The sequence below is a fragment of the Phocoena phocoena genome, chromosome 19, assembly GCF_963924675.1.
Source record: "Phocoena phocoena chromosome 19, mPhoPho1.1, whole genome shotgun sequence".
Lineage (NCBI taxonomy): Eukaryota > Metazoa > Chordata > Mammalia > Artiodactyla > Phocoenidae > Phocoena > Phocoena phocoena.
The window spans coordinates 27,518,915-27,546,501 of NC_089237.1; the positions used below are offsets into that span (position 1 = coordinate 27,518,915).

A 27,587-nucleotide genomic window follows, 5' to 3' on the forward strand; every position below is an offset into this window, starting at 1 on the left:
AAGTAGATCCCACATGCATGCTGCAACTAAAAGATCCTACATGCCACAACTAAGACCCAGTGCAGCCAAATAAACAAATACATATATTTTTTTAAATGTAGAAGGAATGATAGAACTCGAAAATCTCATTTAGTAACCATCATAATAGTTGATTCAGCCAAGAAACATCAATAAGTGTTACAACTAGTAGGTAAAACTTTGAGGAACAGCTATATTACTTTCCTAGAGGTGCTGTAACAAATTAGCACAAATTGGGTGCTTAAAACCACAGGAATTTATTCTCTCATGGTTCTGGAGGCCAGAAGTCTGAAATCCAGGTGTCAGCAGTGTTGATTCCTTTTTGGAGGTTCTGAGGGAGAATCTGTTCCATGCTCTCCCCTAGGTGGCTGGCAGCAATCCTTGTCATTTCTTGGCTTGTAGATGCATCACCCAGTCTCCACTGTCTTTATATTGCCTCCTCTGTGTCTTCTCCCCTGCTCTTCTCTTTTTTTTTTTTTTTTTTTTTTTTATGGTACGCGGGCTTCTCACTGCTGCGGCCTCTCCCGCCGTGGAGCACAGGCTCCGGACGCACGGGCCCAGCCGCTCCGTGGCACATGGGATCCTCCTGGACCGGGGCACGAACCCACATCCCCTGCATCGGCAGGCGGACTCCCAACCACTGCGCCACCAGGGAAGCCCCCTTGCTCTTCTCTTTTAAGGACACTTGTCTTTGGACTTAGGGCCCACTCTAATCCAGGGTGATCTCTTCTTAAGATCTTTAACCTAATTACATTTGCAAAGATCCTTTTCCCAAATAAGGTCACATTCAGAGGTTGTGGGTGAGCATATCTTTTATAAAGTTGGGGGGGGCACCACTCAACCCACTCCAAGGATATTTATGTCGTCTCAGATAATCTCCTTATGCACACTTATTAATTACAAAAGGAAAAGGATTATAGGGGGAAACCTGGTAGACAGCACCTTAATCAAGTGATCAAGAGTATCATCACTTTTAACGGGACAAATTGAAATTGTATACTGCCTGCAGGGAGAAGATCATATTTAATACTTCTGTGATATTCCTGCCAAAAATGTGTAATCTGATTACAAACAGGAGGAAACATGAAACAAACCCAAACTGTGAGACATTCTTGAAATGACTGGCCAAGTACTAAAAAGCATCAAGGAAACACTGAGGAATTGTTCCAGATTGGAAGAGAATAAAGATAAATAAAGATACATGATAAGTAAATATAACAAGGGATCCTGAATTTTATTCTTTTACTATAAAGAATATTGTTAGGATAGTTGATGTAATTTGCATGAAATATATGGATTAGATGGTTGTATGGTATTAATGTTAATTTCCTGATTTTCATGGTGTATTGTAGGAGTTAGATACTATAATAGTATTTGGGAGTGACGGTAGATTTTGTTGGCAGTTTGCTTTCTATTGGTTCAAGAAAAAAATTCTTTGGATTATTCCTAGGGAAAAAAGTAAACCTGAAGAAGCAGGCCTCAGATCAGAAACCTTGGATACCTCCAGGAATCTAGGTAGCAGTTTCACCAGAGCCCTGCTGCTGGATGCATACCAGGCTATATTTATTTGTTTCAGTACAGAGAATAAATCAGAAACTTGGCAGTAGCATTTGGAATCACCATTTGATTATAATTCCCTGTCATTTTCCAAGAGCTATCAGACTTTTGCAGTGGTCAAATTATAGACTGGAATATATCGGATCACCACCTCAGCTCATGTTTTAATGGTGACACCAATCTTCGTTATGCTTTGAGAGATGTGATAACGCTTTTAATTTTCTATTTTGGAAGAGAGTATCATTGGTGGTCTTGCACTTGGCCTTTTCTACCCTAATAGGCTTTCGACCAATCAATGAAGAGCTATGTCGGGAAGCTATTAGTTGCTGAGGTTATTTGGGGACCAAACTAGCTGTGGCATAGGTTTGGGATTCCATTGGTTCTGAGGTGGACTGGATTGAAAGTCCTATTTAGTACCTGATCTCCATGAACCTTATGTCTTATCAGTGGACTGTGGCTGTGTTTTGTAGCCCCAGAATTATTATCTTAGAGCCATCGTTCAGTAGTTTCTCAATGTTGTGGGTATTTCTTTTTCCTTGGTGTATAGCTACATGTGAAAATGGCCACATATCGCTTTGAAGAGGGTTAACAATTCTTTAAACGTGGAAGATTTTCTTTTTGTTTTGTTTTCTGTTTTCTGTGAAAGACCATTCTGCAGATCCAATTTTTCTTCTGCCCTGTTGTCAGTGATGTAACTGTACCAGATTTTCTTTGGGTAATTAACTGCTCCTATCTGATCTCTGTCACCTCAGGTTCTCCCATCCACAGAGATCAGGGAGCCCATTTTCATTGCAGCCTCTTCCCTTAGTATTTCTTGCCTAGAGATAAGAGTCAGTAAAATGGGTTTAAAAGATTTTAGTGTACCATATATAAAATAGACAAACAATAAGGATTTACTGTATAGCACAGGGAATATATTCAATATCTTGTAATAACCTATAATGGAAAATAATAATAATTTAAAAAAAGAACATATAGGGACTTCCCTGGTGGTCCAGTGGTTAAGGCTCCGCGCTTCCAGGCTTCCTTGGTGGCGCAGTGGTTAAGAATCCGCCTGCCAATGCAGGGGACACGGGTTTGAGACCTGGTCTGGGGAGATCCCACATGCCGCGGAGCAACTAAGCCGGTGCGTCACAACTACTGAGCCTGCGCTCTAGAGCCCGCGAGCCACAACTACTGAAGCCCACATGCCATAACTACTGAAGCCTGTGCGCCTAGACCTGTGCTCTGCAACAAGAGAAGCCCTCGCAATGAGAAGCCCCGGCTCGCCGCCACTAAAGAAAGCCCGCACACAGCAACGAAGGCCCAACACAGCCAATCAAGCAAGCAAGCAAGCAAGCAATAAACAAACAAATAAATAAATAAATAAAATCTATTTAGGAAAAAAAAAAAGAATCTGCCTGCCAATGCTGGAGACACGGGTTCAAGCCCTGGTCCAGGAAGATCTCACATGCCACGGAGCAACTAAGCCCGTGCGCCACAACTACTGAGCCTGCGCTCTAGAGCCTGCGAGCCACAACTACTGAAGCCCGTGCACCTAGAGCCTGTGCTCCGCGACAAGAGAAGCCACCGCAATGAGGAGGCTGTGCACCGCAACTTAGAGTAGCCCCCTCTCGCCACAAATAGAGAAAGCCCGCACACAGCAGCGAAGACCCAACGCAGCCCCCCCCAACCCCGCAAAAAAAAAGTAATAATAAAAAATTAAGGAAAAAAAAGGACTCCGCGCTTCCACTGCAGGGGGCACCGGTTCAATCCCTGATGGGGGAACTAAGATGCCACATGCCGTGTGGCATGGCCAAAGCGGGGGGAAAAAGAAATATATATATATATATATATATATATATATATATATATATATATATATATATATATATTATCCAAATCACTTTTTTTTATAACAATGATTTTATTTCAATTTATTTTATTTATTTTTGGCTGCACTGGGTCTTCATTGCTGCACACAGGATTTTTCTAGTTGTGGCGAGAGGGGACTACTCTTTGTTGTGTTGTGCAGGCTTCTTATTGCAGTGGCTCCTCTTGTTGCGGAGCACGGGATCTAGGCGTGCAGGATTCAGTAGTTGTGGTTCTTGCGCTCTAGAGTGCAGTCTCAGTAGTTGTGGTGCACGGGCTTAGTAGCTCCGAGGCATGTGGGATCTTCCCAGACCAGGGCACGAACCTGTGTCCCATGCATTGGCAGGCAGATCCTTAACCACTGCGCCACCAGGGAAGTCCCCTAGTCTTTGTTTTAATGACTTATGCACATTTCCTAAAGGATACTTATGTCAGAGTTCATATACTATCTGATACTGTCTTTTTAATATGCTCCTAGTTTTAAGTCATTTTTTTTAATTAAAAGATTAAAATGTAAAGTAGAAAACAAGAAAGGCTAACTAAGGAAGACAAATTAAAGAGGTAGGTTCCTTAATATATAAATTTACTGCAGTTTCAATCAGAACCTCCACAGGGTTTGTTTTTTAATTTTACAAGTTGCTTCTGAAGTTCATATGGAAAAATACTTAAGAGAATATTGAAAAAGAAGAATAATTGGCGGATACTTAAACTCCCTATTATTAAAAAGCACCATAAATAGATTAGTAGGATGAGTTCAGAAATAGATGAGGCAAAATGTAACATATGATAAAAGGTGACATTTCAAATGAATAGGGAAAGCATGGATTATTCAGTATTTTTAGATCATTGCGGAATTTCTTTCATAATATGTTAGTGCTTTTGACAAAAAATGTGATTTAAATATTAACATCGCTTTGAATATCCTTTTTATTTTTAGCTCTTTTTCTCCTTTTTCATCTCGTTTTAGGTGCTTTTTGCAAACAGCTAAATTACTTGTATGCTGTAGGTAAATTTTATTTTCTGAATGTGGTTAAGAACCCTTGTTTCTGGGAGTTCACCTCGTTTGCATTTATTATGATAATAGATTTCTTTTTCAGGTTCTTAGCTACAGAAAACCATGTTTTCTAGTTTTTTTTTTTTTTTAAAGGAAAAAAAATGTTTTAGCAAGAGCTACAGTTAACCCATAAAATAATTGAAAGGGCTAAAGAAACATACACCATATTCTATGCTGGGCTTCTGGAAATGACGTCTGTAACCAGACTGCAAAACTGCATGGGCTAGGGAGCTGTCTGCTGTGATCTATGTTTGTAAAATTGAAGCCTTCTTCCTGCTGCTTGTTTTTCTTTTAACTTAAAAAAGGTGTGAAATATAACATAGCATGCATACATAAAAGGCCATAAAACATAAATGTACACTTTAATAAATAATCATAAAATGAATACCATCCAGTTACAAAAGAGAACATTGCCTGTACACCAGAAGCCCCTGTATGCCCTTTCTGATCTCATATTTCTGTCTTCCCCCAAGAGGCAAACACAAGCTTGACTTTTGTGATTATAGGTCTATAGTGATTTACTTATTTTTCTTAATAGTTTTACCTCTTGTCTGTAAACATGATAGGTTTTTTTTTTCTGAAGAAAATCATGCTGAATGTATTCTTTTATCTCATCCTTCTTGTAAGATTCTCACCCATTATATGTAGTATAGTCTGTTGTTATGTTGAAGGACATTTAAGCTGTTGCCCGTTTTTAGTCCATATGAACAGTGCTGGTATGAACATTCATATGTATTGTGTGTCATGAATTTATGCTGTATACCAATGGGTAGTGAGTAGTCAAGAGTATACATACCTTCACCTTTACCATATAATGCCTAGATGTTTTCTAAAGTAGTTGTACCAGTTTATACTCCTACCAGTAGTTGATGATAGAACATGTTACTCCACATTCTTAACTTAACTCTTGTCAAACTTTAATTTATGCAGCAATCTGATAATTATGTTGTGGTATCTCATTATGGCTTTTATTTATTTATTTATTGAGTTATTTATTTATGGCTGCGTTGGGTCTTCATTGCTGAGCACGGGCTTTTCTCTAGTTGCGGCGAGCAGGGGCTACTCTTCATTGTGGTGCGCAGGCTTCTCATTGCAGTGGCTTCCTTTGCACGGGCTCTAGGCGCACGGGCTTCCATTGCACGGGCTCTAGGCGCGCGGGCTTTAGTAGTTGTGGCTCGCGGGCTTCAGTAGTTGTGGCTCACGGGATTTAGAGCGCAGGCTCAGTAGTTGTGGCACACGGGTTTAGTTGCTCCGCGGCATGTGGGATCTTCCCGGACCAGGGCTCGAACCCGTGTCCCCTCCATTGACAGGCAGATTCTTAACCACTGTGCCACCAGGGAAGTCCTCATTATGGCTTTTAATTTGTATTTCCGTGATGACTAAAGAAGCCAAACACCTCTGCATGCTTTTTGGCTTTTTGGATTTCCTCATTTGTAAAAGCCTGTTCAGGTCCTTTATCCGTTTTTCTATTGAGTAGTCTTCTTGATGTGATTTGTTTTAGCATTTTATATATTCTGGATACCATTCTTTTGGTGTGTATATATTACAAATATATCATCTTCCATTCTGTGAGTTGTCTTTTCACTCTAGTAATCATATCTTTTGATGAACAAAAATTCTTAATTTTGATGGTAGTACAACTTCACAGTCATTTTCTTATATGGCTAGTCCATTCTTTGTCTTTCGGAAATCCTTCCCCACCTTGAGATCGTAAATGTACTTTCTTGTGCATTATCTAAGCACTTTAGCTTTGCTTTTCACGTTAGGTCTTTGATGTACCTGGAATTGATTTTGTGTGTGCGTGTGTGTGTGTTTGGCATCAGGGACCCAAAGTTGTTGTTGTTGTTTTTTTATAATTTTATCCCAGTTCCATTTATTGACTGTCCTTTCTCCACTGTTCATATATCAAGTGTCTGAATATGCGTGGATCTGTCTCTGTGCTCACTGTTGTATTTGTTCACTGGCTTACAACTTTTCCATACAGGTCTTATTAGAGATTTGTTAGCATTGTTGGCAGATATATCACACCTTTCGCTGTTATTGTGAATGGGATCTTTTTTCTTTAAGTTACATTTTGTAATTTTTTGTTGCTGTTTTACAAAAATAGAATTCATATTTTATGTAACTACTTATATCCAGTAGCCTTATTGAACTTTATCAATGCCAGTAATCTATCCACAAATGTTTTCTTTAGGGCCTTTTTTTTTGGCGACTCCACTTGGTGCCTCTCAGGCTGGTTGCTTTTCTTAAATACATAATGGTGATAACAACAAAAACTAATGTTTATTGAGTACTAACTATGTGTCTGGTGCTGTTGCTGATAGTTTTACATGTGTATATGCCTGTGTGTGTGAATTTCTAGCTTCATCAATATTGGTAGCTGTTCTGGTTTCCCTTAGCATTTGTGAAGGTCATTATTTCGTATACTGCAAGCAACCCTCTGTTGTGAGTGACAGGTCACTCTGGAGGATGGGTTCCATCTGTGGGATGGGATGGAATGGGGAGATGCACTGTAGTGTTCAAGAGGTGGCTTTTCAGCATATATAATATTGGAAAAGAAAAGAACTAGTTAGCCCAAATATATTAGAGAAGGCTTGTGGCTATAAAAGTTGTGTGGCACCCGTCCATTTGGGAAGGGGGCTTATTTCTTCTACCACATCCCCTTTGAGACCCTGTTGTCCCTATCAGCTGATGTACCACTTTTCTTAAAAGAGAGGTATTATAGTTACTGGCATCTCAGGAACTTAAATGTTTCACTTTTTACCATGCAGGGAGTTTAGGCACTGACCTAGCTCCTGCAGTTTTAAATGAATCTGCCAGGCTTCTACCATCCATTCCTGACTTCAGCCTTTGCCACTGCCTCTGAGTTTGAACTTTTCTGGAACTCTGTTAATGGGGAATACTGATGTACTGCCTCCTTTACTGACTGTGCTTTTTCCTTATGTTGGATTACAAATTTTGCATTCTGATTTTTCCCTCAATCTAATTCCATTTGTTTAAAATTCCAGGAATTCCTCAGATTTTCTTATGACCCTTCTCTGTGTTTCATGACTGCTCTGGACTTTTTCTAATATTTATATTCTGTCCTTTCAGTAGGATTTTGGTGGGGAGAATATGTCAGTGTTTGGACTTAGTTTGCTGTCTTGAACTGTAACTTGTAGTTTAATATTACAGAATATTTCAGAATTTTAAATGATAGTGAATATAGTCAGTCAGTATAGGTTTTGGAATTAGGTATATGGGATCTTTGCCACTTAAAATACTTGAGTTATTTTGAGCAAATTTCTTAACCATTCAAAGTTTTGGTTTCCTCATCTGCAAAATGAAAATAATGGAACTAATCTTACCTATCACTTAGGTTTATTAGTATTATATGAGATAATACAATACATGTAAAGCTCTTAGTACAGAAAGTGGTATCCAGTAAGTGCTCAATAAATGTTATTTATTAGATTATGAATATTCAACAGTTGTTTTAAAAACAAATCCAGTAGCTTTTTCTGAAAATCTTCTTGAAGTGAAATTAATAAACAGATGATAAGCTGCTAGCAGTATGGTATCAAAACTTTTAACATATCCTTGCCACTAAATGTAATTAAGACTAAGACTTATGTGGAATTAGTAAATCTGTGCTGTAACATTTTTCTCCTAGGATCGGCTTGATGGTCGTAATATAATTGCATTATTTATAAAATTAATTTATTAATATGTGAATGAAGGGATTAATACAAGTCCTTCTTTAATAGCTTTCAAAATATTTTTCTTAAATATTTTCCTATGCTAATTCAAAATTTAACATGCTAATTCAGCATATGTTGGCATTTTTATTCTGCCACAGGATTAATGTATACACCTGAAAGAGTAAAATGTTTTATTTTTTATTACAGCAGAATGGCCAAAGACTATGACAGGTCTTCCCAGCACGTCAGGGACAACTGCCAGTGTGGTCATCATACGGGGCCTGAAGATGTATGTAGCTCATGTGGGTGACTCAGGGGTGGTTCTTGGAATTCAGGATGACCCAAAGGATGATTTTATCAGAGCTGTGGAGGTGACACAAGACCATAAGCCAGAACTTCCCAAGGAAAGAGAACGAATTGAAGGACTTGGTGGGAGGTAATTATTGTCCTATTTTGTCTTTCTTCTCTTGGTTCTATTTAGTCCTTTTCCGCTTTATTTACCAGATTGACCTACTCCTCCCTTTTAATGAAGTTACAGATTTTCAGTTTGCCTGATGAAGTACTTATGTATGTTCATATTTATCTTATTATTTTGAATTGACTGTTTTATTTCTGATAATGGCTCCAAAGGGAAATAATATTTTAATATTATTAAATAATAATAATAATATAACTAATAATAATAATAATTTTGTTACTCAAGTAACAAAACATACAAGGATTTATTTAAAACCTTTTACATAAATACTGATCAGCATGCCCTTCAGAATCTGGACAGAGCAGCCCTTATAGTTCCAGAGTAGAACAATTTGATATTTATTTCTTTAGGCTGCGCTGGGTCTTAGGTCGTCTTTGTTGCGGCATGCATGCAGGATCTAGTTCCCCGATCAGGGATCAAACCTGGGCCCCTTGCACTGGGAGCTTCGAGTCCTACCCACTGGACCACCTACTCTGGGGAAGTCCCCCAGAGTAGAACAATTTGAATCTGTCTTTGGGAATAGAATTTTGTTAGAATTAGCTTTCAGTTTTTCCCTTTTATTTCTGAGTCATATATGCTGCAAACCTCTGTTTCAACTTATTGTCTCAATATGTATAGAGATAGTTTGTAAACTATGAACTGAATTTGACTTCAGCCTAATATTTTTATGCTACAAACTAAAATGTAAGATTATTCTAAAAATCAGAGGAATGAGTAACATAAGAAAATTTAAAAATTATTCCAATACTAATTTTTAAAAATCAAGGATTAAGGCAAGTTAAACAGAGTCTGGTGTTTTCTAAATAATCATTCTAACTCAAGTCTTACAATGATATTATTACTTGCCTCCTCTTTCTTGCTTTTTTTTTTTTTTTTTAAGAAGCCCCAGGTTTTTGTTGTTTTTTTTCTTTTTGGCTGCATCGGGTCTTAGTTGCGGCATGCAGGATCTTTCATTATGGTATACGGGCTTCTCTCTAGTTATGGCACGGGCTCCAGAGCGGTGGGTGGGCTCTTTAGTTTGTGGCACGTGGCCTCTCTCGTTGAGATGCGCGAGCTCAGTAGTTATGGTGTGCAGGCTTAGTTGCCCCACAGTGTGTGGGATCTTAGTTCCCTGACCGGGGATTGAACCTGTGTCCCCTGCATTGGAAGGCAGATTCTTTACCACTGGATCACCAGGGAAGTCCCTCCTCTCTTTCTTGCTTTTTTTTATTTTTTTTTTTTTTGCGGTACTGGGGCCTCTCACTGTTGTGGCCTCTCCTGTTGTGGAGCACAGGCTCCGGACGCGCAGGCTCAGCGGCCATGGCTCACGGGCCCAGCCGCTCCGTGGCATGTGGGATCTTCCCGGACCGGGGCACGAACCCATGTCCGCTGCATCAGCAGGCGGACTCTCAACCACTGCACCACCAGGGAAGCCCTCTTTCTTGCTTTTATTAAATCAAAATGGTCTTTTTCAGAGAAATAATAAACTGAAGGAAAGAATTAACATCCTTAAACTACCAGGAGTTCAAAAGATAAGTAAGGAAAACACTAAAACTCTGCTGCCTTCAGATAGATGGGTAATGGAGAGGAAGTTTGAACAAAAACAGATTCTCAAAAGAATAGTATAAACGTTCGGAAAAATGTTTAACATTATTGAAATGAAATTATATTTTTTGCTGTTGGGTTAGCAATATTTTTGTTGTAATGGGTATCCTGTTGATAGGATTATATATTGGTATGACCTATACAAAATATAACACATACCACTAACTTTAAATGTATATAGACTCAGTAATTTAAGGAATCTACTCTAAAGAAGACATATGAAATGTGGACCAAAATATCTGAATGGAGCTATTGATTGCAGCTGTGTTTATTGACTGTTAATTTAGCTGAAAATAACTTGAAAGCCGAACAGCTGGAAAATGGTTAAGTACATTTAATATATATTCATAACATTGGATATGATATGAACATTAATTTTTATATGTAAATTTTTAAAAATCATGGTGTTATGAAGAATTTCAAACATAAAAGTAAAGGTAGGGGAATTCCCTGGCAGTCCAGTGGTTAGGACTCTGCACTTTCACTGCTGAGGGACCGGGTTCAATCCCTGGTTGGGGAACTGAGATCCTGCAAACCACGTGGCGCAGTCAAAAAAAAAAAAAAAAGTAAAGGTGGAATAGTGTAATGAACTCCCATACATATGGGGAATTTTTCTTTAATATATGATTTTTTTTTTTTTTTTTTTTTTTTTTTGCGGTATGCGGGGCCTCTCACTGTTGTGGCCTCTCCCGTTGCGGAGCACAGGCTCCGGATGCGCACGCATCAGCGGCCATGGCTCACGGGCCCAGCCGCTCCGCGGCATGTGGGATCTTTCCAGACCGGGGCACGAACCCGTGTCCCCTGAATCGGCAGGCGGACTCGCAACCACTGTGCCACCAGGGAAGCCCTAATATATGATTTTTTTCCCTGTTTCACTGAGAAATAATTGACATATATCAATTATATAAATTTAAGACGTGCTACATGATGGTTTCGTTTACTTATATTGTGAAATGATTACCACAATAGGTTCAGCTAACATCCATTTTCTCATATAGATACAATAAATAGAAAAGAGAGAATAAAGGAAAAAAACGTTCTCCTTGTGATGAGAACACTTAGGATTTATTGTCTTTAAAACTTTCCTGTATATAATATAGCAGTATTAACTATAGTCATCACGTTGTACATTACATCCCTAGTACTTATTTATCTTATAACTGGAAATTTGTACCTTTTGACCACATTCCTCCAATTCCCCCTTTCCCCTACCAGGAATTTTTAATAATATAGGAGAATGCTTATTGGTCAATAAGCAGGTTAATAAGAATGGTTATTGGTCAATAAGCAGGATATAAAATTACATTGCTAACTCTTTGTCTCCATGGAGATTGTACAAATTTATACTTATATCATCAGGATACGTGGATGACCCTGACAACAGTTGATCATATCCAGTTGTACATTAAAAAAAGGCATCTTGGTGATGTTTTCATTTGCATTTATCTTGAGAAAGCTTGAATATCTTTTTATTTAAGAGCCATTTATACTTCCTTTTCTGTGTTTTTTTGTTTATATTCTTTGTTCATTTTGGGGGAGAGTAGTTAGCCTTTTTTGTATTAATGTGTAGGAGCCACTTAGACATTAGAGAAATTAGACTAATATAATCGATGAGTTTCAGATGTTGTTTTCACAGTTTGTGTTTTGATTCTGCTCCTGGAATATTTTTCCATGTGGCAGTTTATTTTAATGTAGTTAAATTGATCAATCTCTACCATTATGACTTTTGGGTTTTGTGCCATACATACAGTTCCTTCACTCTGAGGTTATTAAAAAGTCTTCTATATTTTCTTCTTGTACAGCAGTTATGAATACTTTGGTCTTAGGAACCCTTTACACTCTTAAAAATTAAGGCCCTCAAAGAGCTTTTTGTTTATTTGGGTTATATGTATTGATTCTACCATATTAGGAATTAAAATGGAGACATTTTCAAATATTTGTTAATTTATTGAAAAATAACAATGTTAGGCTCATTATTTGTTAATATAAAGAAAATTTTTAATGAAAAAATAGCTGTTTCCCCAAAACAAACATTTGAGAGGATTGGCATTGTTTTACATTTTTTAAAAGTCTTTTTATTGTCTCGCTTAATAGGTGACTGCTAGATTCGTGTATTTGCTTTTACATTCAATCTGTTGTGATAAGGTATTTTGGTTGTAGTATCTGAAGTAAAGTCTGGTTTTACACAGATTTATAGGTGGAAAATGGAGAGTATTTCAAAAGCTTTTCCATGTTTTGGGGGTATTCTTCTTTGATATTATTCTAAAATTCACGAAGAGGGAGTTTCTTAAAGGTTAATAATAGTGTGGTATCTGAAATCATATCAATGACTTTTTTCATACTCTTTCACTGAGAGCCGTAGGTGTATCAGTTAAGAGCCATTGGTTAAATAATATCTTTATCCATGCATGATTTTTTTAATTAGTAGATTTTTGTTGTTTAAAGCAGTTTTAGATTCATAGCAAAATTGAGCAGAAAGTATAGAGAGTTCCTGTATACTCCCTGCCTCCTTCTACTCGCATAGTCTCTTCCACTATCAGCATCCTTCCCCAGTGGTACATTTGTTACAATTGACGACCCTACATTGACACATCATTATCACTCAAAGTCTATAGTTTATGTTAGGGTTGCTTTTGGTGTTGTGCATTCTAGGGTTTGACAAATGTGTAATGACAGGTATTTACCATTATAGTTTCATACAGAATAGTTTCACTGCCCTAAAAATCTTCTGTGCTCTGCCTATTTATCCCTTCCTCCCTCCATTTTTTTTTTTTTTTTTTGCGGTACGCGGGCCTCTCACTGTTGTGGCCTCTCCCGTTGCGGAGCACAGGCTCTGGACGCGCAGGCTCAGTGGCCATGGCTCACGGGCCCAGCCGCTCCGCGGCATTTGGGATCTTCCTGGACCGGGGCACGAACCCGTATTCCCTGCATCGGCAGGCGGACTCTCAACCACTGTGCCACCAGGGAAGCCCCCTTCCTCCCTTCTTACTCCTGGCAACCACTGGTCTTTTTATTGTCTCCATAGTTTTGCCTTTTCCAGAGTGTCATATAGTTGGAATCATATAGTATATAGCCCCCATGCATGATTTTGAAACCTAGGTATTGGTCATTTATAAAGTATTGGTTAGCTGAGTTATGCAGATCATCCAAATATTGACACATTTTATTATACAATATAGCAAATCCTGTAACTGCTCAAAAAGTCCACTGTATACACATGGTCGTAGTATTATTATGAAAATAATTTTGAGGGCTTCCCTGGTGGCGCAGTGGTTAAGAATCCTCCTGCCAATGCAGGGGACACGGGTTCAAGCCCTGATCCGGGAAGATCCCACATGCCGTGGAGCAAATAAGCCTGTGCACCACAACTACTGAGCCTGTGCTCTAGAGCCCGTGTGCCACAACTACTGAAGCCCTCGTGCCTAGAGCCTGGGCTCTGCAGCAAGAGAAGCCACCGCAGTGAGAAATCTGCACACCAGAACGAAGAGTAACCCCCGCTCGAGCACAGCGACAAAGACCCAGCACAGCCAAAAAATAAATAAATAAATAAATAAATAAAATTTTAAAAAAGAAAAAGAAAATAATTTTGATCTTGCAGACCCCCTGAAATGGTCTGGGGGACTCCTGGCGTCCCTGAACCAGATTTTGAGAACCACTTTTCTATTACTTGTGTGGTTTTATCATTTACATTTTAAGCAGTCCCTCTTTTAAATTTTTCTTTAATTAATTAATTAAATATGGGGGGGGTCCGTGTTGGATCTTTGTTGCTGGGCGTGGGCTTTCTCTACTTGCAGCAATCGAGGACTACTCTTCATTGGGGTGCACGGGCTTTTCATTGCAATGGCTTCTCTTGTTGTGGAGCATGGGCTCTAGGCACGCAGGCTTCAGTAGTTGTGGCACGTGGGCTCATTAGTTGTGGCACGTGGGCTCTAGAGCGCAGGCTCAGTAGTTGTGGTGCACGGGCTTAGTTGCTCTGTGGCGCATGGGATCTTCCCGGACCAGGGATTGAACCCATGTCCCCTGCATTGGTAGGTGGATTCTTAACCACTGTGCCACCAGGGAAGTCCCATCATTTACATTTTAATCTTATAGCTCTGGAATTTTAAAATTAAACCTGAGTAGTAGGGATATGAGTTAATATTTTTTTCTCATTGGCCATTGGTAGCCACTTAACAACCATTCCTTAGTGATTAGAAGGCTTACCAGGCATAAAACCCTTCTTCAATGGGAAGATGATCTTGAGTTTATCCTCTTCTAGCACTCTTTCTCTGGTTAAGATAAATATGGAATGTCAGCTCTGTTATAAGGCAACATTGCTTATTGTAGAATGACCCTTGAATGGAACTGCATCTGGATAGGAAAGATTTTGAATGGACCACAAATTTCTCTTGGGAAGTAGAGACCTTAGCTGCCCTGTGTACATGCAGTTTGACTTGTGCAGGGACGAGCAAGTCATGGGCTGTTAAGATACTGATTCTTATGGCATATGAAGCTCACTTGTGGTACCTAGAAATTGGCTCCTGGATTTCTGTAAGGATCACTTCTGAAGACAGCACGACTGAAGCTGCAGTGCTGGCATACTCTTGTTTCCTGTCCTGTATGCTACAAAGTTAAATGAGCCTGGTTTCATGCTATAGTTTATTTGATCCTATGAGTGTGAAGGTCAGTATGTATCTGAGACCAATACTGGTAGTTATGCAAAATGAGCTTTGCAATTATATATATTTGGGTCTTTTTCTGGGCTTTATTTTTTTATTTTTATTTTTATTTTTTTTGCGGTATGCGGGCCTCTCACTGCTTGCGGCACCTCCCACTGCGGAGCACAGGCTCTGGACGCGCAGGCCCAGCAGCCATGGCCCACGGGCCCAGCCGCTCCGTGGCATGCGGGATCCTCCCAGACCGGGGCACGAACCCGCGTCCCCTGCATCGGCAGGCGGACTCTAAACCACTGCGCCACCAGGGAAGCCCCTGGGCTTTCTTTTTTTAATACTGTATATTCGTGCACCAGTACCATACTTATTTTATTTATTTTTATTTTAATAAATTTATTTATTTATTTTTGGCTGCGTTGGGTCTTCATTGCTGCTAGAACCTGTGTCCACTGCATTGGCAGGCGGATTCTTAACCACTGCACCACCAGGGAAGCCCATATTATTTTAAATTGAGGCTTTATTTTAATTTTTAATATTGGTAGGCCTGACTCCTCTCATTAGTCTTTAAAAAATATTTTTCTTGACTGTTCTTTATTTTTCACTATGAATATTAAAATTATTTTTATTTTAATAACTTCTTTTAGAGTTTATTTTTTGTCCTGTTACTTAAAATAGCATCTGGATAGTTGGACAGATGCTGTTTGCCATTTGAAAGCAGGTGTCTTTTTGCACAAATTGAACTGTTTTTTTTTATTTTTAAAATAAATAAATATTTATTTATTTATTTGTTGTTGGCTGTGTTGGGTCTTCGTTGCTATGTGCGGGCTTTCTCTAGTTGCGGTGAGCGGGGACTACGCTTCGTTGCCGAGCGCAGACTTCTCATTGTGTTGGCTTCTCTTGTTGTGGAGCACGGGCTCGGGGCACGCAGGCTTCAGTAGTTGTGGCATGTGGGCTCATTAGTTGTGGCTCGTGGGCTCTAGAGCACAGGCTCAGTAGCCGTGGCACACGGGCTTAGTTGCTCCACGGCATGTGGGATCTTCCTGGACCAGGGCTTAAACCCATGTCCCCTGCATTGGCAGGCGGATTCTTAGCCACTGTGCCACCAGGGAAGTCCCTCAACTGTTTTATTGTAAGTTATTTACTCCTTTCCCTCTGTCCTCACCCTGGGCAACTGGCCAGTGCTCTGTTTTTCCAGCCTTCTGTTGCTGCTCAGTCAGCCCTTTGCATATCAGGCTGATCCTTTGTGTATGCCATTAGTCATGCAGGACAACAGCAGGAAGTGCAATAAAAGCAGCATCTTTTGCAACATTTCTTTGGTTTTTTGATACTGGATTTAAAACTTTGTTTTAGCCAGTGCCCTTATTTTGTCATTTGTTTCTGAGAAACACAGAGACCATAATAACTTTGAATATTAAGTATCTAGAGAGCTCCTAGGAGAGTTATGTTGGAAGCAATTTGCGTAGGTACTGTAATTACTTAAGTATTAAGCCTTACTTTTTAGGGAGCTGGTTTAGGGAAGAACAATAGGGCATAAGGTGTTAGGAAGGCAGAATGTTGGTGTCTCTTCTCCTGGAACTCTTATGTTTCACAGATTCTTGTCAATTATAGATTCAATCTTTACTCTCCTCTTTGCTTTTTGAGGATCAGCATTGAAGAAAGCATAAAATAACAGAGTGATGGCCTTCGATACTCTTACTATGACCAAGAACAATGTTGCTTTCAGTATTACAAATTAAACTAATTCTCAAAAGGGCTAGTAAATGAACACCTCTCTTGAATTTCTCTTCTAGGTTAATGTTGACAAAGTTATCTGCTCATCCTGTACTTGCTGCATTCCCCCCTGTTCTGTCCAGTATAGTAGCCACTAACCACATATAACTGTCTGAATTTAAATATAAATTAATTAAATTAAAAATTCAGTTCCTCATTTGCACTAGTCACATTGACAGTGCTCAGTTGGCGGACATGGCTAGTGCCTGCTGTATCAGACTGTGCCTAGTGAACATTTCCATCACTGCAGGAAGTTTCATGAGACAGAGCTGCTCAAATCTCCTGGCCTGCCCTTGTCTCGTGAGCTTGTTTTCTACTTAAGAAAGATGATTGAGGCTGTTCTCCTTCTGTCATATTCATGTTTTTCTGGGCTCAGAGGAAGATTTTTTTCTCATTTATGAAGGTTTATGCCTTTATTTTGGTTCTCTTAGAACTTGTATTCCATTTGTTATCTCTTCTCCCTAGTATCTTCATTCCTTTGAAGTTAGAGCAGAAATAGATAAGCCATAGATGGAGGTTAACTTGGAGGCTGCTGCTGAGGTCTACAGCATTTCATACTGACATTCCTGTGGAGATGGTCACCACTATCTGTCCTGTCTTCAGCTTTCCGTATCTTGAAGCCAGTTTAGTTTCAGTGTTCAGGTTTACGGGGACAGAGTCATACTACTCACAGTCAACATAGTAAGCTATTAAGAGACTCATGTATACATCAGGATGTCATAGTACTCATTAATAATGAGAACAGTAACTGACAAGAAGACCACATATTATTGTCAGCTGACCTGCCGTAGATGAAATGAAATTTCAGATTATAATCAGAGGGTTTCAGTGTGCACATGGGATCTTAGTGTGAAGACTTAATTCAGTTATCTTAATGTCATCTATCTTTGAGAGTTCAGAATCCACTTGTGTCTGATGCATGTATCTGTCAGGTGAACCTAATATCAGGCAGGCTAATACTGTTTCTTGGGAATGCTCTTTGCCACTCTTCCCCTCACCTTTTTAAAGCCTTCCAGGGGAACATTTTTCTTCTGTTTATTTATTTTTTTAAATTCCAGGCAGATTATTATTAAATTGATTTAAGGGCCAGTTTCCCATTTCAGTCGTTCAGGCATAGGTTGAGAGACCATCTCTGTTGAGTTTTATTACTTTTTTGCTCCAATATTTGACTATATCTCAATGTTTTAGGCACCCTGGAGTGTACTGACTTCTTGTGTATTAATTACAGATTTCTGTTGCTCCAACACCAAATTTCTAGGCGGGTTTTCTTGTTGTGTAACCCCCAAATCTATATTTCTACAGCTGATCTGTTTCCAAAGTCTAGTCTCACTTCTAAATACAAAAGTATCTAAATACATAGGTACTTCTATTGAGAAATTTATTATTAATTCCTCAGATCAAAAATATTAAACTTGAAGTTCTATTTTCAATACCCCTAAATCCTTCAAAAAGTATACAACCTTTTCAATTTCTTTTATCATTATGTAATCCCTCTTCAATTTTAACCACTTCTTCCTCCCCTCAGTTATCAAATTTTCTTGCTTTTTGAGAGTCATGTACCATAATGTTGATTGCAGCACCACTTACAATAGCCAGGACATGGAAGCAACCTAAGTGTCCATCAACAGATGAATGGATAAAGAAGATGTGGCACATATATACAATGGAATATTACTGAGCCATAAAAGGAAATGAAATTGAGTTATTTGTAGTGAGGTGGATGAACCTAGAGTCTGTCATACAGAGTGAAGTAAGTCAGAAAGAGAAAAACAAATACTGTATGCTAACACATATATATGGAATCTAAAAAAAAAAAAAAAGGTTCTGAAGAACCTAGGGGCAGGACAGTAATAAAGACGCAGACATAGGACTTCCCTGATGGCGCAGTGGTTAAGAATCCGCCTGCCAATGCAGGAGACATGGGTTCGATCCCTGGTCTGGGAAGATCCCACATGCTGTGGTGCAGCTAAGCCCATGTGCCACAACTACTGAGGTTGCACTGTAGAGCCCGCGAGCCACAACTACTGAACCCCGCATGCCTAGAGCCCATGCTCCGCAACAGGAGAGGCCACCGCAATGAGAAGCCCGCTCACCACAACGAAGGGTGCCCCCCCTCGCTGCAACTAGAGAAAGCCCGTGCACAGCAACAAAAACCCAACACAGCCAAAAATAAATAAATACATAAATAACTTTACTTATTTAAAAAAAAGAGAAAAGACGCAGACGTAGCGAATGGACTTGAGGACACGGGGAGGGGGAAGGGTAACCTGGAACGAAGTGAGAGAGTAGCATGGATATATATACACTACCAAATGTAAAATAGATAGCTAGTGGGAAGTAGCTGCATAGCACAGGGAGATCAGCTCGGTGCTTTGTGACCACCTAGAGGGGTAGGATAGGGAGGGTGGGAGGGAGACGCAAGAGGGAGAGGATATGGGGGTATATGTAAACATAGCTGATTCACTTTGTTATACAGTAGAAACTAACACAACATTGTAAAGCAATTATACTCCAATAAAGATGTTTTTAAAAAATCCAAAAGAAACACAAAATGAATATCATGGCAGAGATTACTAAGACCACTGAATCCCACTGAAATGGATTTGAAAAGGGAAAAATGTATTATGTCCTATTGCAGTAGTCTATTTCTGTGTAATTCCATTTGTGTGTGTGTGTGTGTGTACCTGTCATTGGATCTTAAAAAAATTATCTTGCTTTTTAATTTACATGATATCTACTCATTTCTATTCCCATTGCTTCCATTCCATTCTGTCTAGCCTACCTCAATAATCTCCAAATTCTCATATTAATCTACCCTATTTTGTCTTTGCCTTCTGAACAGGAGCTTTGGTTTATGCATCTTTGTATCTGAAACAGATAAGTCATTATTTTGCAATAATCTGATTTTATTAGCTATTTAACATGTTAAACTACTTTAGTTGTTATATTTTAATCATTTAGAGTATTTATGTGAACTCTATTTTTTAGCGTGATGAACAAGTCTGGGGTGAATCGTGTAGTCTGGAAACGACCTCGGCTCACTCACAGTGGACCTGTGAGAAGGAGCACAGTCATTGACCAGATTCCATTTCTGGCAGTAGCAAGAGCACTTGGTAAGTAGGACTTATATTTGGTGAAATCATCTTGGATTTTCTATAATATATGGTGGTAAAATAAAAGAGAAGACTGAGAATTAAACCCTCATTTGGCACGTAATGAAGGTATAAATATGATACTATAGTAAATGATTGAAAACCTAATTATAGTAAATGATTGAAAACCTGATTAAAGTATGGGTTTCAGTGCCAATTGCTCTTTGATCATGAATTATGTTCAATGTTTTGCTAGTTCCCATTTATTTCTAGGGAAGTAAATGTATGCCTAGGCTTGATGTTAGCCTTAAAACTATTTCTAAATGTCCTTCCCTACTTCAGCCCTTCATATTTCTCTTAAGAGCCTTCAAAGCTCTTTTTTTTTCATTAGCAAAGTAAATTGTACATGACAAAATAAACATACTTATTTTCTGTTCTACCTGGTTTTGAAAGGAAGGCTAGAGGATTATAGCTATAGAAATATCTTACCTTGGATGTACTAATTAAATTTTCTTCTAAAGAAAATTTCTTTTAGAAAACACCACTTTTCCCCTTCTCTCCTTCTTCCTCTAACTTGAGAACTGACTTGGTGCCAGGCACTGCCTTAGGCTTTGGAGAGATTATACACATAGACTCTGCCCTCAGGGAGCAAGACTAAGTAGTTGGGGAGATGGGCAATAAAGAAGGAAACTTGTCCTGAAAGTGATATGATATTGCAAGTCAATTATACTTTAGTTTTTTAAAAAGTAAGCTTGTAAATGAAATAATTACAGGTTAGGAAATATGAAAGTCCTATGATAAAGAATAATTTAGAAGGGAAAATCTATTTTAGATAGTGTGATGGAAATGATCCTTTTAGGAAGTGTTATTTTATCTGAGATTTGATGGCTGAGAAGGAGTTATTCTTGTGAAGAGCCTGTTGAATATTCTAGGCATCATTACTGAATTGGGAAACAGCGTGGCCTGTTGTAGGAATTATCAAAAAGCAGGAGTTAAGGAGGCAAACATGAGCCACAGATGTTTTCATTCTAGTCTAAGGGCACTGGGAAACATTGAAGGATATTAAGCTAAGGAGTAACATTATATGATTTGCATTTTTAAAAGATCATGCTACCTATCATGTTACTACCTTTGTTCATCTTTGGTGATCATATACATATAGTCCCAATATTCATGGAGCCTATAATCTAATGGGGAGAATAGATAATAAACAAATGAGAAAATTATTTTAAAAAGCACTATAAAGGAATTAAACAGTATGATATGCCACTGATTGGTGGGAGGGATAGTGGGTAGCAGAGGAGGGCTACTTTGGAGAGGATGATTAAGGAACATTCTTTTATTTATTTATTTTTAAATAAATTTATTTATTTTTGACTCCGTTGGGTCTTCATTGCTGTGCGTGGGCTTTCTTTAGTTGCGGTGAGCGGGGGCCACTCTTCGTTGCAGTGCGCAGGCTTCTTATTGCGCTGGCTCCTCTTGTTGCGGAGCACAGGCTCTAGGCGCGCGGGCTCTGGAGCACAGGCTCAGTAGTTGTGGCGCACAGGCTTAGTTGCTCTGCGGCATGCGGGATCTTCCCAGACCAGGGCTTGAACCCGTGTCCCAGCATTGGCAGGCAGATTCTTAACCACTGGGCCATCAGGGAAGCCCAAGGAACATTCTTTTAAAAAGTGATATTTTGAGTGAGTAAGACCTAAAAGGAGGAGAAGGGGCCAAGTCAAAGCAAAGCCATAGCACTTGCAAAGGCTGTTAGGCAATTAGTGGACATTTGATTTGGGAGGGATGGTGGTGCGGGTTGTGTAGCATATATTCTTTTTTCCTACTGAATAATGCCCTGACTTCCTTTTGGGAAACTGTATCTCCCCTACTATGTGCAGTTTTAGTTTAGACATTCCTATTCAGGGTCCTTTTATAAAACATAAAAGGTCAGGCATATGACCCCAGCTAGATCATTTAGATTCCCTGTTCCATGATTTTGAGTTGTGAATCTAGAAAGGATAAATATTAAAAACCAAAAACGTGTTGGAATGAATTCATCCTAGTGATACTGACCTCCTTTGGCAGTGCTCATTGATGTGGTTAGGTTTTCCTGCCTAGTTGTTTGGAATTGCCCTGTCTCCTTGCCTGGTTCTCCAGCTTCTTGTCTACCGTGTGAGCTACTTGATTTTCTTCTGAGTTGCCTTTTTGGCCTAGGTTAACCTGAGCTGGAAATTGTTGTTTGTTAGCAATGAATCCTAATGCAGAAAGGAAAGGACTTGCTGTCTTTAAGGACCAAGAATGAAGCCAGTGTGAGGGAGAGGAGGTAGAGATGTAAGATGAAGGCTGGGATGAGGACACTTGCCTGATTAAGAGGGTGGCGCAGGCTAAGGTAAGGAGTTTGGTGAAGACATTACCGGTGGTAGGCAAGAACTAAATCCTGCAAGGCTTTCTAGACCATGATAAGGAATTTTATTTTAAATGCTTTTGGGAAGCGATTGAAGAATAGGAGAGGAAGTAAACCATAGTGGTTAAGAGGTAGCCTTTGGAGCCAAAATTCCTAGTTTCCAATCCCAGTGCTGTTATTTACTGTACAAACTTGGGCAAATTACTTAATATATTGTGGCACTGTTTCTTCAGCTGTAAAGTGGGGCCTGCTTCATACTGTCGTGAGTATTGGGTAACTTAGCACATGTAAAGTGCTTAAAATAGTGCCTGGCACATAGTAAGTGCTCTGTAAATGTTAGTTGTTTTCATTACTGTTGTGTACTGAAGTAGGGCAGTGACATGATCCAGTATGTTTTTAAAGGATCATTTTAGCTGATCCAGTTTGTTTTTAAAAGATCATAATGGCTAAAATCATAGGGTAATAAAATTGGAGGCCAGGGTCCCATTTAGGGACCTGTAGCAGTATTCTAAGCACTTTACATATTTTACAGATTTTTGTCTGAGTTTCCCAAGCCATTCATTCATAGTATACATGTGATATAATTGATCCTCCAATTGTTAGCAAGGAGAAAAAGGGGGCAAGGTGGATGACAGATAGTCAGCTGCTATTGACACTTCAGGTAGATGGTAAATTTCCAGTTAACTGTTGCCATTTGTAACATTAGTGAGCTTAGGAGGAAGGCATGGGAGGCAAGGAATTAATATTACTAAAGAAATAGAGGGAACTTTTGGGGGGAACTCAACACGGACTGAGGACAAGGTCTTACTCCAGGTTCAAAAGTAACGTGAAACTTCATTTTAGAAAGTAGATGCCAATTTATTTTGTATATGTTAAGTGTGTGTGCGCCAAGCATTTCAAGTAAGCCTTGAAACCCTTAAGTGATTGTGGAGAGGAAGAGAAGGAACAGGTGATGGAGTGGCAAAAAGAGCAGAAAAACCAACTGGTTTTCCTGTTTCAGACATTCCTACTTAGTTCAGATATAGCTCTGGAGTAATTCAGACAAGAAGTAATTCAACCTGCTTGAATATCTTCAGTAATCTTTCCTTAATATTTTAAAGTAGAAATTCTTGTATTATTAGACAATTCTGTGAGTTAAAATCTGCTTCCATGAAGCTTTCAGACAGGGCAGTGTACTTCCTTTTCTTTTTGCATAATGACAGTCATTTACCTATTCAGAATTGGCTAGCATGTTTCTCTAGGCTATTTTCAGACCCTTCATTATTCTTGTCGTATTCCTCTAGATGTTTCCTTCAATAAATGTGACTTGGGAATTGAGGACACTGCAAGATGTGGTCTGACCAGTTTGAAGTACAATGGAAATATTTAGTTCCTGCTACCTGAACATTGTACTTCTAATAATGGAGTCCAAGAATCCTTTCATTAGCTTTTTGTAATCTTAACACATTAGTTGGCTTATTAAGCTCAGATCTCTAGATATTTCTCTTATGAACTGCTACCAGGTCAAGTTTCTCTTTTATGTACTCTGTTGGTTTTTATTGGGATGGTGTAAGGGTGGGGAAATGGAGACTGAATAATAGCATTAGATGAGTTGTTGGTGAAATGTATTTATCAATACAAAAGGTATTGATTAATAGATTGTTGTGTATTTAGAGACAGAGATCTTGATTGATGTGATGCTGTTTTTCTTATTAGCTTAGTTTCAACATTTTTTAACTACCTAGAGAAAGAAATAATGTGCATGGTCCTCGATTTTGTATATTATACAAATATTCAAAAATACTTAGGCAGCAAGATATTAGCATTGTTTAACTACTTTTAGTTGCCAGAGAGAAAAAATAGTAATTAGAGAGTAGAGAAATCAGACACTTTGACTGGGTGATGACAGTAACCATCACTAATGAGGAATAGTTGGACATTGTATGCCTCCAGATGTGTGGTACACATATCCCCTATGTAGTACCCTGGTCAAAAATGCATAGCCTCAATCTAGAATAAAGGAGGTTAAAGAAATGTTCAAGTAAAGAAAAAAAGAAGAAGAAAAGAAATGTTACAAGTATATGCTTTTCCTGATCCTAGGCTGGATCCTATAAAGGATATTATTAGGCCATCTGATAATTCAGAATATGGATGATAGATGGTATATTAGGTAAATATTATATTAATATAAATCTATGAAGCTGATAACTGCAGTGTCCTTATTCTTAGAAAATACACTTTGAAGTATTTAGGGATAAAGAACTATTATTTATAATATTTTTTATATATACACAAGAATCTTTTTTTTTTTGGTACGCGGGCCTCTCACTGTTGTGGCCTCTCCCGTTGTGGAGCACAGGCTCCGGTTGCACAGGATCAGCGGCCATGGCTCATGGGCCCAGCCGCTCCGTGGCATGTGGGATCTTCCCAGACCGGGGCATGAACCCGTGTCCCCTGCATCGGCAGGTGGACTCTCAACCACTGCGCCACCAGGGAAGCCCCAGAATCTTTATATATATGTAGATTGAAAACAAGTGAATGGGGCAAAATGTCAACAATAGATGAATCTGAGTAAAGATCGGTGTTCTTTGTCATAGTTTTATTTTTATAGCTTTATACATTTGAAATGATCTCCAGGTGAAATGTTTTTTAAAATAGGCTGGGAGGGACTTCCCTGGTGGCGCAGTGGTTAAGAATCCGCCTGCGAATGCAGGGGACAGGGGTTCGATCCCTGGTCTGGGAAGATCCCACATGCCACGGAGCAACTAAGCCCATGAGCCACAACTACTGAGCCCGCATGCCACAACTACTGAAGCCCACATGCCTAGAGCCCGTGCTCAGCAACAAAAGAAGCCACTGCAAAGAGAAGCCTGCGCACCAGAACAAAGAGTAGCCCCCACTTGCCACAACTAGAGAAAGCCCGTGCGCAGCAACAAAGATCCAATGCAGCCAAAAAAGAAATAAACTTAAAAAAAAAAGGATAAAACCACATACAGAGTCCCTACTTCTTTGTGATTGTTTATTCATTCACCAAATATTTATTAAATGCCTGCTGTGTGCCAGGTATTGCTCTAGGTTCTGAGGATTCTGCAATGAACAAGACAGGTGAAAATTCCTGGACCCATGGAACTTACTTTCTAGTGAGGGGAAACAGATGATAAACTAAAATAAATAAGTAGAATATATATTGTGGTATATAGTAAAAAGTGCTAATGTGAAAAATAAAGCAGGAAACGTTGTGGGGGTGGGAGTGTAATTTTAAATGGGATTGTCAGGGGGCTTCCGTAGTGGCACAGTGGTTAAGAATCCACCTGCCAATGCAGGGGACACGGGTTCGAGCCCTGGTCCGAGAAGATCCCACATGCCGTGGAGCAACTAAGCCCGTGCGCCACAACTACCGAGCCTGCGCTCTAGAGCCCACGAGCCACAACTACTGAAGCCCGTTGGCCTAGAGCCCATGCTCCGCAACAAGAGAAGCCACCACAATGAGAAGCCTGTGCACTGCAACGAAGAGTAGACCCCTCTCTCTGCAATTAGAGAAAGCCCACAAGAAGCAATGAAGACCCAACACAGCCAAAAATAAAACAAACAAATAAATAAATGGGATGGTCAGAGGAGGTCTGAAAAGATGACATTTAAGTTAAGAGATGAGGCATCAAGGTCTGTGGGTGTTTGGGGCAATATATTAGGCAGAAGGAACAACAAATACAAAGTGTCCTTTTTATGATTTTTTTTTTTTAACTGAGCAGCTTGAAAGGTGGAGTTGCTATTAACTGATGTAGCAAAGACCAGAGTATATGTAGCAGGGGGAGGTCAGTTCAGTTTTGGACAACTTACCTTCAAGTGCTAATCAGACATTAAAGTGGTGATATCCATTGGGCTTCTGGTTATGAAAATTGACTAGGTGAGGGCCAGGCTAGAGATATCAGTCTGTGGCTGAATCAAGGGATTGAGTGTAGGTAAAAAAGGGGGGAAAAAAGAAAAGGGAAGGGTCCAGTGACTGAGCCCTGAGATACTGTCACTGTGAAGAGGTGGGGGCATGAATGGAAGAACAGGTAAAACAAGACTGAGAAAGAGCCATAGGTAAAATACAAGAAAGTTCAGGAGAGTGTCCTGAAAGCTAAGAGAAGAAACTGTTTCAAGAAGGTATTTCGTTATATGTCAGTTATACCTCAATTAAAAAAAAATTTCAAATACTGTTGATAGTTCAGGTAAAGGAAAGACTGAGAAGTGACCTTTGGGTTTAACAATGTGAAAGTCATTGGTGACCTTGACAAAGTAGCTTTTGGTGGATATTGAGACCACAATCGTGACTGGAGTTGGTTCAAGAAAGAGTGAGATGGAGAAATTTTGATATAACAAGTTTTAGACACTCTTCCTAGGTTGGGAAGGAAGAGATGGGGCTTTAGCTGGAGTAGAAAGAATAGCGTCAAGAGAGGGTTTGCTACTGTTATTTTTAAAAGGGAGGAATAATAACAGTTGATGGGAAAGATCGTCTAGACCAGGGAAAACTCCATGTAGGAGATAAAATACAATTGCTATAGTAATTTCCTATGACAATTACATTATTGTAACATAATTTTGTAAACAAATGTATGGAAATAAATGAATATTTTCATATAAAAAGACGTGGGAGAGATGGTTTTGTTTTAGTAATGGAAAAAAATTGCTTCTGCTTTTTCTCTTGATTTTATTTTTCTATCACGTATTTTCTCAAATATCTTTTTTATTTTTTTAAACTTTATTGAGATATAACTGACATACAGCACTGTATATAAGTTTAAGGCGTACAGCATTTAAAAGAGAATATCCTTTAGATATGAACATTTAAGCTGAAAGAAATGCTTTGTCATATTACTTTTCCTGTCTTTATTTTGGCACTTGGGGGAAAAAAGTTAATTATTTAAGTTCTAGCTTTCTTTTTAAGTTTAACTTGTTGCATGGTAATTCTTATTGGCCCATAGTAAATTAAATTATAGAATTTAGCACCACTCTTATGGTTAATAGTCATTTTTCTTCCAGTTTTTTGGGAAAGAGAGAAGTTTGCTTATCAAAATTTGTACTGATGATGATCAAAATTACCTGAGTGCAAATGTAGCAAAGGTGTCTCCTAGTGGCTGTCCGATGGAATTGCATGTGAGTCTTGCAATTCATTTATTCTTTGAACAGATATTTGAGTGCAGTATGTGCCAAGCACAGGGTCTTTGTCCTCATGGAAGCTTACAGTTTAGAGAGGGGAGAGGCATTCATCAAATGATCACAAAAAGAACTGAAACATTACAACTCTTAACTATTTGTATATCTGTTAATGGGAACTTAAAATGGGAGTATTTTACCTAACCGGAGAGGCCAGAGAAGTGATGTTTGAGCTGAGGTCTTAAGAATTACTAAAAGTTAATAGAAGAAGAAAATGTGTTCTAGGCATAGGAACTGCATTTGTGAACAGCTCTGTGATAGGAGGAGGCATGGTGAATATAAGGGACTCTGAT

The 27,587-nt window shown here is 39.1% G+C and overlaps 1 protein-coding gene across 1 annotated transcript in view; it reads left to right on the forward strand.

The window, feature by feature from the left end:
• PPM1D (protein phosphatase, Mg2+/Mn2+ dependent 1D) overlaps positions 1–27,587 on the forward strand; it is a 53,203-nt gene that overhangs the window by 9,150 nt on the left and 16,466 nt on the right. The window contains exons 2-3 of the mRNA XM_065897322.1: positions 8,368–8,596; positions 19,633–19,757. Coding sequence (XP_065753394.1) covers positions 8,368–8,596; positions 19,633–19,757 — 354 coding nt within the window. The remainder of the gene's footprint in view (positions 1–8,367; positions 8,597–19,632; positions 19,758–27,587) is intronic.